The following is a 14,986-nucleotide window of genomic DNA, read 5'->3' as shown; positions in this document are numbered from 1 at the left end:
TACCACAAACTCAATCGTTGGACGCAAAGTTTTATGGTTACTTTAAATTTAATAGCTCGCGAAAAAATCTAGTACTCTATATTCCGTTAAGTTGGACATATCGCTTCTTGTCTCAAGCCGAATTCATACTTATGTTAATTGTTGTTAATTTGTAAAGCGAGATTAAGCATGTGAGTTGGAACAATATCGAAAAGATTAAAATGCAAGCTCGATCCGAGGCATACTTTCTTAGAAATGCAAGCCGAATATCTTTGGAGGGCAGACTTTTAGTTATATTTAGTTATCCATCCTATGAGATTTTTAGTTGTGTTACCTAAAAGTCACGAGGGCGACTTTTAGTTATGTTTAGTTATGCGGTTAACTTTGAAATGAAACGTGCTTTTCACTCAAGGATAGTTGTATTTCGTTCTTTCTCTATGGCATTGCTAAAGAAGACAAGCAGATGAAAAAATGCAACAAATTTTTTTTTTTTTTTTAATTTCGTTTTTAATATAAAAAACGAAATTAAAAAAAAAAAAAAAAAAGAAATTTGTTGCATTTCGTTGGACACCATTTCAATTTCGTTTTTTATATTAAAAACGAAATTAAAAAAAAAACAAAATGAACATTACACGAAATACCCATTTGGTTTAAAAAAAAAAAAAGGCATGATTTTGGTGTAATACAAAAAGAAGCCATTTTGGCTCCGGACTCGATCCCTCATCATTCTCCACTTTCTAGTGGTAAATTTAATGCAATTGGTCATTAAAATAATGCTGTAACAATAATTACAACCATGTAACCTTTGCAGAATCCAGTGAAGCAGAATCACTTGTATAATCCGATAAATTCCAAATGAAGATCTCAAACAATCAGAACACTCGTATAAAAAGATGGAAACAAAAAACTAAACAACTTACTCATTATCCTGCAATCAAGCTTTCCTGCTTCCTTTTATTGTTGAAATAGAAACTAATGCAAATATTTTACCAGAACTTCTGAACACTCAATTTCCTTGTTTTTCTAGGGAAAAAGAATTCATTAACCATCAACAGAACATGAGAATGATATGCAACTATAAAGGGATAGCACGTATACATTGCTAGGTATCCTAATGAAGAGTGAAATTTATGAAAACCTAAACCAATTTTATAATCTTCTTCCAGGAATATAAGGTAAGATGTTCACCATTACAAGTGCTTCATTAACACAAGATTCATCAAGAATCTCATGAAAGAACAGAACAATAATGGTGCTTGGAAATGATAGACATTTTTCACAAGCCTTGTTTACCACAATCATTTTTGCTATCAAGGAATCTTATAACTCGACATTTGGGAATTCAATTAAAAACTTTGTATTATTAACATTGAACTATTTCCATTGGAAACTTCCCAGTTACTTCATAAGCTACTCCAAACATCCTCTGCACATTTGCATTCCTGAGTAACCGATGAAATTAAACGATGCTTACCGGGTTCTATCTTTGCTCTAGTTCCTCTTCCAACAAAATCTAATTTACAGCATTAACAAATTATGAAAAAAGGGAATATATACCTTAATTATACAACTAGGTTGTTGATGATCCAGGACAAGATTTGTTTAATTTTACTTCTATCTTTTCATGATATCGTTCTTTGTAACAGTGAAATCCCAGAGCTCGCCATATTTCTCATTGAATTCCCAAATGTCCATGGTGTTATAATCCGATATTAACTTGTCTCGAGCTCCTCTCTCCATGTTATATATCTGAGGCTCAAAATTGTGGGCTTCACTTGGTTTATCCATCTCAATAATGCAAAACACAATTGTAAACACAGCTGCTCCAATGTACAAATACTCCCCCTGCATGTCAAGAAGTTAAAATATAAGACTTAAGTTAGCTCGAAAAAGGATATTTTCGAGTCACGAAATATGCATAATAGTGGAGATTTCATCAACTTACTGGAACATTGAAGTACATTCCAGCTGCAATTGCTGGAAGAAATAGCCATGAAATAATACCTATTGTGAAACACCAGAAACCAAGGTGAATTTTACTATCTAAGTGCATGACTAATAAATAAACAGATGTTGATGATATCATGATCAAATGGTTGGTAATTTGGTATATACCTTGAAATCCTGATGGGGGTGCAACAGCAGCATAATCTTCTTTTATAGATCCCCAAAATGTTGCTGCAATGCTAGTTCAGATCATGAATTGAATTCCAGAGATGATAGGACTAACTTATCAGATAGGTGAGATCATATTGAACATAAAGAACAAAGTCTTGTGTCACACTAAAGCCAATAGAGAATTTAACATGTAGATGAAGTATTTGGTCAATTAAGAGATCCAAATTGACCAAATTTTGGTAGGAATCAAACAGCTAGAGTAAGTTACATAATCTGCAAGTCTAAATTTTATAATGCTAAGTAGTTTTTCTAGAAAGTTAGGATCAAGTTAACTATTCCTTCCGTCCCATTATGTGAAAGGGCTGGGGACACAAGTTAAAAATACTTAATTTTCGGTATAAAACTGAACATAAATTCTTTTAAGTTTTTAAAATAAAATTCATATATATGCAAACGACACGGAAAATACTATAATCCAGCTTGGTTAATAATTCAAAATATGACTTTAACAAAAATTGAGTTCTTGTGCCGAGGATCTATTGGAAACAATTTCTCTACCTCCCAAGATAGTGGTAAGGTCTGCGTACATTCTACCCTTCCTAGATCCCACGTTGTGGGATTTCACTAGGTATGTTGTTGTACTTTAACAAAAATTGTAGTAAAAAAAATTTGCTCGGTTCCTCAAATAATATTAGTGTCACATAAATGGGACAGAGGGAGTACTTCCATTGTCAAAATATAACACATAATTTAAGACAGACAAAGTATAAATCTTTTTCAACTATAGCTACTCATTTCGGAATAAGAATTACCAATGTGATATAAATAACTTGTTGCCACGGTTCTTTCTTTTTTACCTATAGCACTATGAAAAGAAAAAAGGATCAAATTGGCCCTGTATTGAGCAACTTTGTCATTTATTTGACTTTTGGTCTGATGTATACTCTTACAGTTGCACAAAAAATTCATTTTTACCCTTGACACTCCTAAGGGAGTTCATGGATAAAAGTTAAGGAAGTAAGCTTGGATCTTTGTTTCAAAGAATTTGGACATGTGAAATCCACTCACTTGGAGCCCCGTTAATAGCAAGGAGAAATATGAGACATTTGCTATCAGAGGCCAAAGTCTATCCAATTCAGATAATACATGGCAAATTTAGATACTTTTCCCCAATCAAAATTACAAATCGTAAGGAAAAAAAAACCCCACATATCGTTATGTACCTTTATCTTCACTCTCGAAGTAGGTATGATGATCATCGTACTTTCCAAACACAAAATCTTCCTGCAACAAATCAAGAACCAATTCTTAATTAATAGGCCTATCTCCAAAGGCCTGGACTAGTGGTCAAAGAAACAGGCTAAGAATTACAACAACATATCCAGTGTAATCCCACAAGTGGGGTTTGGGGAAATATGTTAAGAATTATGATGTTTAAATTTTGGCGGAGGCAAAAACATTAGTTGATTTCCTCCTATCAGTTCAAATCTTGGTGGACAGAATTACCCATTGCCTGTGCTGATGGGAGGGAGCAAGCACCTTATAAAATTAATCGAGGTGTGCTCAAGCTGTCCCAAACACCGCGATTATAAAAAAACATGCCTATCTCCAATTTCATGAACAACAACTATGGAAAATAAATTAAAGAGTAATAAAGAAAGAAACATTACAATGTCAATGCCATTAGTTCTCCACCGATCAACAGGATCTTCATTAATATCTGGCTCTATCTCCGTCAACCCTGCATATAATCTTGTTGATGACCTCATTCCACTGCATTTTATACCACTTTTCGTCGAAATCGAACATGAGTTTCGTCGAGAAAGAACACTACATTTGAGTTGAGATTCTCCAAATTTTGTTGACAGTACTGGATTAGGAACTGGAACAGTGGAGAGAAGGGAGATAGTTAATGAATCCGCCATTGTTGTTGCGTAGTGCTGCTCTGTTCTTGCTGTTAATTTAGTCTGCTGGCATCTCTATCACTCTATGTTTTCTACTTTATCCATATTTTGAATGGTAACGGCCATGCGTGGATAAGGCTATATATTATGGTGGCTTATATTTTTTTAGGCTCTTATTATGTTGCTGCCATTTAACCATCCCCACCTTCCTCCATTTTTAAAAAAAAAAAATGTTTTTGAAGGAACAGGAATATTTTATTGATAAACAGTTGGGTACAATTCTGTTTATTCCTTTGATTCTTGTCTCATAATTTTTCTCCGTAATTCGAGGATCGTTAATAGCGTAGCTCGAACGTAAGATAATTTGGACCTCCTTGAGATATTTAATCATGTGACATTCGAAATTTAATAATTTGACTAATTCAGGTTTTGGTCATGTAGGATTAGGGAGGATGTAATGAACCGTTAATTTTTGTCTAAACTATGTATTTTTCTTGAGAAATTAATTTAATATGTATAAATTATCAACTGATAACACAGTAATTGAAAATGGCTAGAATCTCGGACCTATATACTTCATATTTTAAGTCCATCTCTATGTAGAACCTCTTTAAAAGGAAATCGCTCCTTATAAGAAGTTTCTCTATTCTCATGACTTAAACTCCAGGTCTCTAATTAAGGGTAAAGTCATTTCATCGGGTCCATCACGTCTCTCGATAGTATTGTTTGCCTTGTAATATTCTACTTTTCCACTTTCCTGTTGTCAATTCATCCGTATTTACTGTTATAAAGAAAGAAATTAAGAGTGATTTCGTTCACAGTCTAACTATGCAAAGATTTTAATATAGTTTTTAGGGCAAAAGTTCAAATATACTTCTCCATTTTGCGATTTAAAGCCGATATACCCCTCGTTACAAAAGTGGGTTATATATACCCCTGCCGTTACAAAATGATGCAAATATATCCCTGCCGTTATAAAATGGTGTAAATATACCCTTTTCGCTGACGAGAGTTTTTCTAAAAATCATTTAGGTTATTTTTTAATTTAAAAAAATGCCACGGGACTTTAAAAAAAGTCTAAAAAAAGGCCACGCGACTTTAAAAAATGTCTACTTATTTTTTTTAGTGGTCTTTAATTTTTGCCCCTCAAATTGTTGGTCGGTTCCGGGTTCAAATCCCCGCTCAATCAAAATTAAAAAAAAAAATCGTAAGGCTGAGTTCTCCTTAAGGTAGCAACTCTACCTTATAAGGCAAACTCTGTTTTGCGAATCCAACCTTTACCTTGTAATTTTTTTAAATTTTTGACTGAGCGCGAGTTCGAACCCGGAACCTCAGGATATTTTCGGTCACTTGTTTAAGCGAAGGGCAAAAATTAAAGACCAAAAATTTGAGGGGCAAAAATTAAACAAAAATTAAAGACCAGTGCCTTTGAAGGACAATCCTCGCAAAAAAAATGTTAACATATTGGGTTTGGAAAACAATACTCCCTTCATATATTGAATGGGACAATAAACCCCTTTGATATTAAATCAATGGCTAGAAATAAGTTGAATTATTTCATATATTTTTAAAATGTCAAAAAACAACCCTCAATAGTATAAATTATGACATATTTTTCAATAATTAAAATATATAAGTAATAGTATTTTATAATTAAATTTATACATCTTTTTTTCTTTTGTTTTTTTAAAGCCCAAAAATTAGGCTTGATCGTATAATTATTTTATTTTAGAGCTCAAATTTTAAAAACGTCTCGATATATCTCGTTATTTATATTATTATCAGTATTAAATTTTACTACAACAACTAAATTTTTGTGAAGCATTTTTCTATTTTCATGTTGTACTTACATACTGAAAGTCTATTTATTTTATAAACTAGTTTATTGGTAATAATTTGAATAAAAAATAATAATCTCTAATATAAATATAGTTAATAGCTGATATGATACTTAATTAAAGTTACTTGAAAATGTTAGCTCAAATAAGGTTTTTATTTCATAATACAAGATACGGAAAAGGTCCCAAAACACGTATGGAAAATGGCTCACAAATACTCTCCTCCATCCACCTATTAGTCTAAAAATACCCCTCCATCCACCTATTTGGTCCAAAAATACCCCTAACTTATTTTTTTGGCTCAAGAATACCCCTCAAACTGACACCCTAATTTTGATGGTATTTTTTGAATTTTAAAATGCCACGTGGCTTGTTGTTATTGGCCACATATATTATTTAATTTAAAAATTAAACCCCACCCATTAGTGATCATTAATAATCCCAAAAATCGTAAGTGATCAAATTGCAATTTATTCTTTGAGTCGCATATTCAGGGTATCTATGGTAGATTTAATAAGAAGATGCGCACAAAAATAAAATATCATTTGACCATCAAAACAATAAATTCAAATTAATAGCTGAATTAAAGAAGCAAAAAAAAAAAAAAAAAAATCATATGTGAGAAGGTGCAAACATGCCCCCCAACTTTGTGAAAAGGTCAAAATATACCCCTGCAGTTGCTTTTATTTTAATTAAAAAATTTCCGTCAGCTAAAAGTTTTATATGCACTACTTTTTTTAACGAGGGTATATCAACTCTAAATCACAAAGTTGAGGAGTATATTTGCACCTTTTCCCTTTATAAAATGAAAAGATCATCCACGTGTTACAAAAGTTAAGCCTAATATTAATTAGGTACATGTACAAGAAAATATTCATTGGATGGACACTCACCAACTGCATCGGATTTATAAATTAATTACCTTGTCAAAAATGAATTTGAAATTAGATTACTTCCCAAACATCAAAAGGCAAATTAATCAAGGTACTAACTTTTCCAAATAGGTAGATTATAGATAATCTAATCTCCATCAACTGAAACTATGGTGCAAGCCTTTTCTTCCAATAAATACATTGCTGAGATAACAATTAAATTACAAAGAGATATCAATAAAAAAACAGTCATATAATTATTAAAGTGTTACCAAATTAGTATTTGGAAAGAGAGAATGCAGAAGGCAACATTCCTAAAGGTTTTCTTGGTGTCATTTTTGCTTATTTTGTTAGGTAAGTACTAATCCAACTCTCCTCTATCTTCCACTTATGAGCAATTTTAATCTCTATTCAATAAATTAATTATGATAACTTAATTATTATTTCTTCATTATAACTTATTCAACAACTTTAATGGTGGACTTAGGACAAGGGAGCAATGGCGGGCTTGTGTGTCATGAGGATGACGACTGTCCTCACCAATTAATATGCTCAATTGGTACTACTCCAGCATGTGACTTGAAGACAATGAGTTGTTATTGTAAAATCTGTTCACCCCCACCAGCTTATAATGGACTAAAAGTCCTCGAAGACTGATTTATACTTTTGGGTCATCATCATTTATAATGATCGATTATTAAAGAAAAAAAGCTTAGATTTATCCCTCTTCATTCAAATATTGTCTACAGTTAATCTAGTTTACAGGTTCGGATATATATCTATATAGTAGATGATATATATATATATATATATATATATATATATATATATATATATATATATATATAATGATGAAAGCCTGTTACCAACACAAAAAAAATAAGATCACATTTTTTTTTTTAATATAAAAAAAGAATGATATATTTTTATGTTTAAAAATCATTTAACTTGAAACTTTTCTTTTTACCTTTAATGAAATAATTTAAATCGACAAAAATATCTATGACTTATTTTAGACCGAAAGTTTCAAAGATCTTTCCTTTTTTTTTTTAAAAAAAAAAAAAAAACTTCGTGCCTAGTCAAACTACGTCACATAAATTAGGATAAAGAGAGTACCTTTTAGTAATATAATTATGGAATTTTTATTCTAGAAATTATTATAATTCAATTAATTGAAAATATCAATAAGTTATTTTACTTAGTCCGCTTCTCCCATATATGACTTTCCTGGTTTGGTTCTCCAATTGAAAGATTTGAAATACACATTCTCTTACCGAGTTTCATGCCATCATCTCTTTCTACTCAACAATACCGAAAACGCTTTCGTGTGTTAGCAACATCCGTTGTAGTCTTAAATTTTAAGTATAGACCAACTTCATCATTTTAAGAAAATATGTGTATACGTTTCTTGATCGTTTATATTTCGTCTTCTTGATGTTATTCTTCATTATTTGTGTGGGACGTATGTATCTAAAATTAGTGCCTTTTTCTTCTTACCCAAAGGTCTAAGTTTTAAATCTTTTGGTTTTATGACTTCTTTAGCGGTTTTTGTGCTCAATTTAAATCGTTATTTCTTTTTTCCTGAATTTCTCTTCTTTAAATTTTCTCTAAGCGTACCTTTACCATTTTCTGAACTTATTATCATTATTTTTAAATCTATTGATTTTATGACTTCTTTAGCGATTTTTATATTCAATTTAAATCGTTATTTATTTTTGCCTGAATTTTTCTTCTTTAAATTTTCTCTAAGCGTACATTTATCATTTTATGAACTTATTATCATTATTTAAATGTCCTTTTTTTTCTTTTTGTAATTGTCTCCTACTTCTTTACATGGACCCCACTTTAATTTTTTTAATTATTTTTACGTGGACCTCACCTAAATTTTTTTTAAAAAAATTATTTTAATATAGTAGAAATCTATTCCTAATTTTTGATGGTGCTCCAATGTGGGCAGTGGACGCGATGCCGTAACGTGTGCATTGCTATTTTATTAATCATTATATTTAAAGTTTTATATAGGAAAAACCCTTTTAGAAAGTCTTCTCCTGCATTACCCGTGCCGAAGAGGGTTACTCTAGAAACTCCCACGAAAAGGAACTAAAATCTTGAAAAAAGCATCACTATAATTTTCTGTTTAATTTAGAGAATTTTCCAACTTTCACATGCTGTAAAGGTAGAAAAACAGAGTAAGTGTAGAAACCCAAATTCTTTGAGGCAGATTAATCAAACAATAAAATAAACATCAGCAACTTGAAAAGTTCAATCTTTCGGAATTGGAAAATCGGAAAAAAGAGTAAGCAAATGTTTGTAACTTGTAATTAACCAAAAAGAGTATTTGGAAGGATTGAAAAATATTAAAGGATTTGACATCGATGTCTTACCGGCCTCATGGTGCGCTGAGATTTGAACCCATTATTTTACCCTCAAATACTCTAAAGAATAAAACACAATTTTGTAACCACAATTAGGTATAAAATAATCTCATACTCCCTCCGTTTCAATTTAATTGTCTTAGTTTGACTGACTTTAAAAAATAAAGGAAGACTTTGAATCTTGCGCTCTTAAATTAAAGATGTGTGCAGTCCTTTAGATCTTTGTAGTCTTAAACTTTCCATGTAAAATATTAAAATTGAAAAACTTACTAAATATAGAGAAACACTCTTTTTAGGACAAACCAAAAAAGCAAGTAGGACACTTAAACAGGCGGAGGGAGTAATATTTTTCAAAACTACTTTATTTATTTCATAATTGCTGCTTCTGGAGCAGAGTTGAGACCATAAAAATAGAGAATGTTTTCTTATACATTCTCGTAATTAATCTCAAAGCTATTCAGATCAATATTCATGTATTTTCAATTTTATGGAATAATTGAATGTTATATCTTAGTAGGCAAAAAGTTTGAAAACATAACTTGGTCTTGTTGCATACCTGATGAGGACTTTCAAAACTTTTTCCTCCTTTATACAATTGTAAGCTACAATTTTTTCACATCATTAAAAAACTTACTAAATAATTTTCTACAAGTAGTAAAGCAGTAAAAATATGTGAACAAATTTAACTTTAAGCAACCGTGGCCAGCTACAAAGTGATAACTAAGTAAGCAACAAGCTAGGAACAAGAATATAAAGGTAGAGATATGTTTTCACTTGTCTTAAAGCCTCTTTCAAAATATTTCTACTTCATGGGTAAATTTGAGGCATGTGATATAAAGAATATTTGTCTAATATGTATTCATCAATAATAAACATGAAAAGCATTTGAAGCTATTTTCACTTTTAATGATCATAGTAAAATCATAGTTAATAGTACTTTGAACGTTTTATAAATTAATTTAATAGTTGTAAAGTTAAATGCCTAGTCATAATAAGTTTTTATGAAAATATTTAATGTCAATCTACAATTTCTGTAAGTAACATTTCCTAAAAACACGATCACGTATTTCGTATTATAATCTTTAAATTTTAATGAAGATATATTTAATGTTGATATCTACATAAATATGATGATCATCACTCCCTTAATATGAAAGACGATCAAGATACAATTGATTGTTGATGTTTGCATTCAAAGATTAATGAAAAATTTAGTCATTTTTAAAGTCTTTTATCATAGAGAAAGGTTTTTATTTTTATTTTATTTTTTTTAAACACAAAGGTCTCATGTGATAGTTAATTGAGCAGCTAATTCATGGGTTATATAGAATGCAACGTCACACCATAAACTGTCATACTTTAATTGTGAAAAATAACTTTGGCATCTTGGATAATCAAACAATATTACCAAATATGAGCGATAATTGAAAAAAAAAAATTATATCGTCCCACATATATTCAAACACATAATAGTGAATCAAGGTAAAATTACCTAGTGACGACCATGTGATTGTAATTATAAGGTTATATACAATCAACCTATATCAAATTCATTTAAGCTACAACCATCATCGTTAGTATTATTTCATGCTTATGTATTGAGAATTCAAGATATAATCAAATTCTACACTGACAACATGCATGTAGTAGAATGTAACCATCTATCTGTATTCCAAGAACCGAATTAAAGTATATTTTTTTGGAAAACATACCTCGCTTGATGTTTGTAAAGCAAAAGAAAAAATCATACCAAAGTCTTCTCTGAGATAGAACTGTCGTGCTGATAACGTGCTTTAAATTGAGAGCAAATGAATTAATATACCAGATATATATATAGATAATTGTAGAGAGGATATGGGGAAGACTTTCTTATTTCAATTGATTTTGAAGTATATCTTAAGTGTGTGTCATAACAAAGGGTAGAACACCTTTTGTAGGATGAAAAATTATCCATGAGTTTTTAAAGTTAAGCATAATATTAATTAGGTACATGTACAAAAAGATTCATTGGATGGATATCCACCAAATACATTGAATTTATAACAATTCTATTAATTACCTTGTCAAAAATGAATAAGAAGTTAAATTACTTCCCAAACATCAAAAGACAAACTGATCAAGTAATTACTAACTTTTCCAAATAGCTAGATTATAGTTAACCTTGGTTAACTATTTTTCCATCACCTGAAATTATGGTGCAAGCCTTTTCTTCCCTATAAATACATTGCTAAGATCACAATTAAGTTATGAAGAGATATCAATAAAAACAGTCATATAATTATCATAGTGCTACCAAATTAGTACTTGGAGTAGAGAATGGAGAAGGCAACATTCCTAAAGGTTTTCTTGGTGTCATTTTTGCTTATTGTGTTAGGTAAGTACTAATCCAACTCTCCTCTATATTCCACTTATGAGCAATTTTAATCTTTTTTTATTAAATTAATTATGAGAACTGTAGTTTTTTTTTTTTTTTTTCATTATAACTTATTCAACAATGTTAATGATGTAATTAGGACAAGGAAGCAATGGGGGGCTTCTATGCAATGATGATGACGACTGTCCTCACCAACTAATATGCTCAATTGGTACTACTCCAGCATGTGACTTGGAGACACGTAGTTGTTATTGTAAAATAACTACCCTCCCCCCCACCCCACCCAACCCCAAACCAGCTTATAATGGACTAGAAGTCGTCGAGAGCAACAAAGACTGATTTATGTTTTTGGGACTTCATTTGTAATGATAAACAATTAAAGGAAAAAGGGTTAGATTTTGTCCCTCTACATTCAAATATTGTCCGTATTTAATCTCCGTTATACTTTTGAGATATATATACTCCTACAGTTAGCAAAGTATTCAAATCTACCCTCATTCTTCAAGGCAGACTATTCAAACCATAAAAAACATAAGTAACTTGAAAGTTCAATCTTTTGGAATGGGAAAAGCGGAAAAAAGAGTAAGCAAATGTTTGTATCTTGTAATTAACCGAAAAGAGAGCAATTGCATTAACGAATAACCCAAACTCTCGACACAATGATGGGCAAAAAATAAGAAAACAATAATACACACGTGGAATTGATGGTAGCATTTTAGTATCTGAGTCCACACTGTCACATTGGAGCACCGTTCAAAATAAGGCTAGATTTGAATACTTTGCTAATGATAAGGGTATATATGTCCCGAAAGTAAAATGGGGTTAGATGTAAGGTAAACCTTGACCCTTTTTACTGTATCTGAACTTGTTATTTGCCCCATGCGGTTTACCTTCAATTAAATCCGAATTGTTCTTGTTTTAGAGATTTAAATATACCTCTATTTTGAAATACATATTGGTGGTTCTTTTTATAATTGAATACTCGTCAAGTGCCAATATGTCACGATTTAAATCCATGGGCTGCAGCTGACACCTAACAAACTATTATCTATATATTAAGAGAACTGTTTATAATTTATCATGATAAAGCATTCTCACATTAAAAATGAAATCACAACTTAAGTAAAAGTTAAACATCTCACACAAAGTCTGAAACCCAATCATAACTCACAAAAATGTAGCCAAGAAGCATCTATTATAAATCTACCTACAATAGTTTGGGGACGTAGCCCGATTGCAGAATATAAAGGAAGGAAACCAAAAGCTGCCACGATATATAGATGTGGTTGGCTCACCTTAGCAATAATCCAAGAATGCCACAAACGATTTCAGGGGTCGTGTGGTAGTGCTAATGGAAGGATTTGTATGGTGCAAAAAATGATGAGCCATAAAGACTCAAGTCACCGACCCGCCCCTATCATACGCCTTGGAGCAACTCTATAAAATATCGTGCATGAGAGAATAATATGTCACATATATGAGAGAATAATATGTCACATATGCAAAAAGTAAACCATATAACGTATTTTAGCTCAACAACATTCAAGCAAGGGATTGATCTTAAAACGCACACACAATAGGCCATCGTGGCATGAATCCACTAGACCAAATACATAGGCCCCCGCAATTAAGACATGCTAGACTAAAACATGCATATATAAGTCCTTAGCTAGACCAAACAACATGATTTTGTCCAGTTTCTTTTGCGCTTCTCAGCTTCTCTGTGAGCTTCACACCATTTTCTTCCAAATTTCTCAATTTTGATGGTTCTTGGTTCCTTCTTTATCATTGAAAATATATGCCATGGTATGTCAAGTGCGTCATTGGGAACTCTTATTGTTATTTGGCACGCCTTTTCTTAAAAGGGAGCATGGAGAACTACAACTGTTGTTTTACTCACTTGGCTGTGGATGCTAAATAGTTCAGGAATTACCTTTAGATATTTCGCTCCTATAATCTGAGGAACTTTTCACCTGGTAACCTTTAAATATTTTTATCTCTGTCGAAAATTATTGATTTAGTATGTTTATGTCAGTTGCATCAGAAAAATCTTAACCGATTTTGTTCTCAGTCAGTCTTCATTAACATAGGTTTGTGCTACATCTCGAAGTTGAAATTTTCATTGATATGACAGTGAGGAAAAAGTCCAACTCTTTCCATTGGAAAGACTTCCATCATATGTTCAAAAGAAAATGGTTTAAAACGGATGAAACTTGCTTGCATTAACGTTAACGTTAGAAGGCATATTTAATTTGTAAACTCAATTTTTTAATTTTAACTGAAGTGATAATACGTATAATATATTATATGTTGCTATATACTCCTTCCTTTCACTTTTATTTGTTCCCAATAGACTTTGCACACTCCTTAAGAGAGTAATAATGAAGTGCATATATTACCATGATACCCATATTAATTGGTACTTATATAATCTTAATGGACTTGAAAAATGATTTAGAATGAATAATTAATGCTAAGGTTAGGAAAGAGAAATCATTTTCTCGTGATATGTTAAAGTGGACAAGTAAAAGCTAAATCTATTTTTAGTATGATAGACAAGTAAAAGTGTACGGAAAAAGTATAGTAACAATTAGAATGTTATTAAGAGTTGTTTAACAAAATACAAACCATAAAGACTAACAAATGAGTAACCAAATTAACTATGTTGGATGCCGTGCATAGAAGGGGCATAGATTGCTCGTAAGATAATATGTGTCATTTAACAACATTAGTTAGATGCAAAATTGTCTTAACATATCATATGTCACGTATCTCAATAGCAAATGCCAAGTCATGAAATTTAACTGTGCAACTATGTCATGCTTGGTATATTAAAACAAGTCATGTTCCAAACGTCTCAACATGCATCATATTGAAGATATTATGGCAAATTAAATAACTTCCTTTTAGGGGCAATTAACCATTCATAACTACCTTTTCATATTTAATGTGGTTGGCTGGGTTTGAACCTGGGCGGGCAGTGGCAGAGCCACACCCAATAACCACTTTGATGTATTTTGATATAGCTATGAATGACAATTTACAAAATCATTATCGCTACTAAATATAAATAAATCAAAAGGTAGTTATTATCAATAATTATCTCTTAAAAGTAACTACACCAAGTAATTATTCCAAAGATATATGTATCGCCCAAAAGCATGGGCTCCGATCCATTTCGGGAGTAGAGCACTAGCTACATGGCCCAATGGCCTGGGCTATAAAGTATTCCAACGGTGTCGAAATTCACCCGAGCTCCTCAAGGTCCTAATCTGTCACGACCCAACCTAGGGCCGTGACAAGTGACCGGGTTTACCCTGTCTAAGGATTCAACATTTACTACTAGCACCCAAATATGGCGATTCATAAACTTTTTTTTTGAAATTCTAGATAAAACACTAAAGTCGATACATAACTTAAAGCGTTTTAAAAGTACTGACGTATATACACATACATAAATATATACATGGTATAAGACAAGGCGGCGAAGAGGCTACCGCTACTGTACAATAACATAGTGATCGAC

General features: G+C 31.5%; 1 protein-coding gene across 2 annotated transcripts; it reads right to left on the bottom strand.

The window, feature by feature from the left end:
* Positions 1–1,320: 1,320 nt before the first annotated feature.
* LOC132063992 (photosynthetic NDH subunit of subcomplex B 5, chloroplastic) lies at positions 1,321–4,142 on the bottom strand. Of its 2 annotated transcripts, XR_009416495.1 has the most exons (6): positions 3,768–4,142; positions 3,321–3,381; positions 2,095–2,157; positions 1,925–1,983; positions 1,537–1,824; positions 1,321–1,421 (listed from the first exon to the last, which is right to left on the bottom strand). XR_009416495.1 is itself a non-coding variant. In XM_059456864.1 (5 exons), exons 1-5 carry the CDS (start codon positions 4,020–4,022, stop codon positions 1,594–1,596), a joined length of 669 nt encoding a protein of 222 aa, XP_059312847.1. In that variant the 5' UTR covers positions 4,023–4,141; the 3' UTR covers positions 1,321–1,593. The 2 variants fall into 2 exon arrangements, 1 of the variants encoding a protein (XP_059312847.1); XM_059456864.1 differs by having other exon boundaries at positions 1,321–1,824; positions 3,768–4,141.
* Positions 4,143–14,986: the final 10,844 nt, after the last annotated feature.

The sequence above is a fragment of the Lycium ferocissimum genome, chromosome 1, assembly GCF_029784015.1.
Source record: "Lycium ferocissimum isolate CSIRO_LF1 chromosome 1, AGI_CSIRO_Lferr_CH_V1, whole genome shotgun sequence".
NCBI classification, from domain to species: Eukaryota; Viridiplantae; Streptophyta; class Magnoliopsida; order Solanales; family Solanaceae; genus Lycium; species Lycium ferocissimum.
This window is presented reverse-complemented; position numbering and strand designations above follow the sequence as displayed.

What these genes read in the sequence shown, in the direction of transcription:
- LOC132063992 (XM_059456864.1), bottom strand. Translation starts at nt 4,022, where the DNA reads ATGGCGGATTCATTAACTATCTCCCTTCTCTCCACTGTTCCAGTTCCT. An exon ending in GAACTAATGGCATTGACATT is followed by an intron (nt 3,382 to 3,767) that starts GTAATGTTTCTT and finishes GATTTGTTGCAG; the next exon opens with GAAGATTTTGTGTTTGGAAA. An exon ending in ACCCCCATCAGGATTTCAAG is followed by an intron (nt 1,984 to 2,094) that starts GTATATACCAAA and finishes GTTTCACAATAG; the next exon opens with GTATTATTTCATGGCTATTT.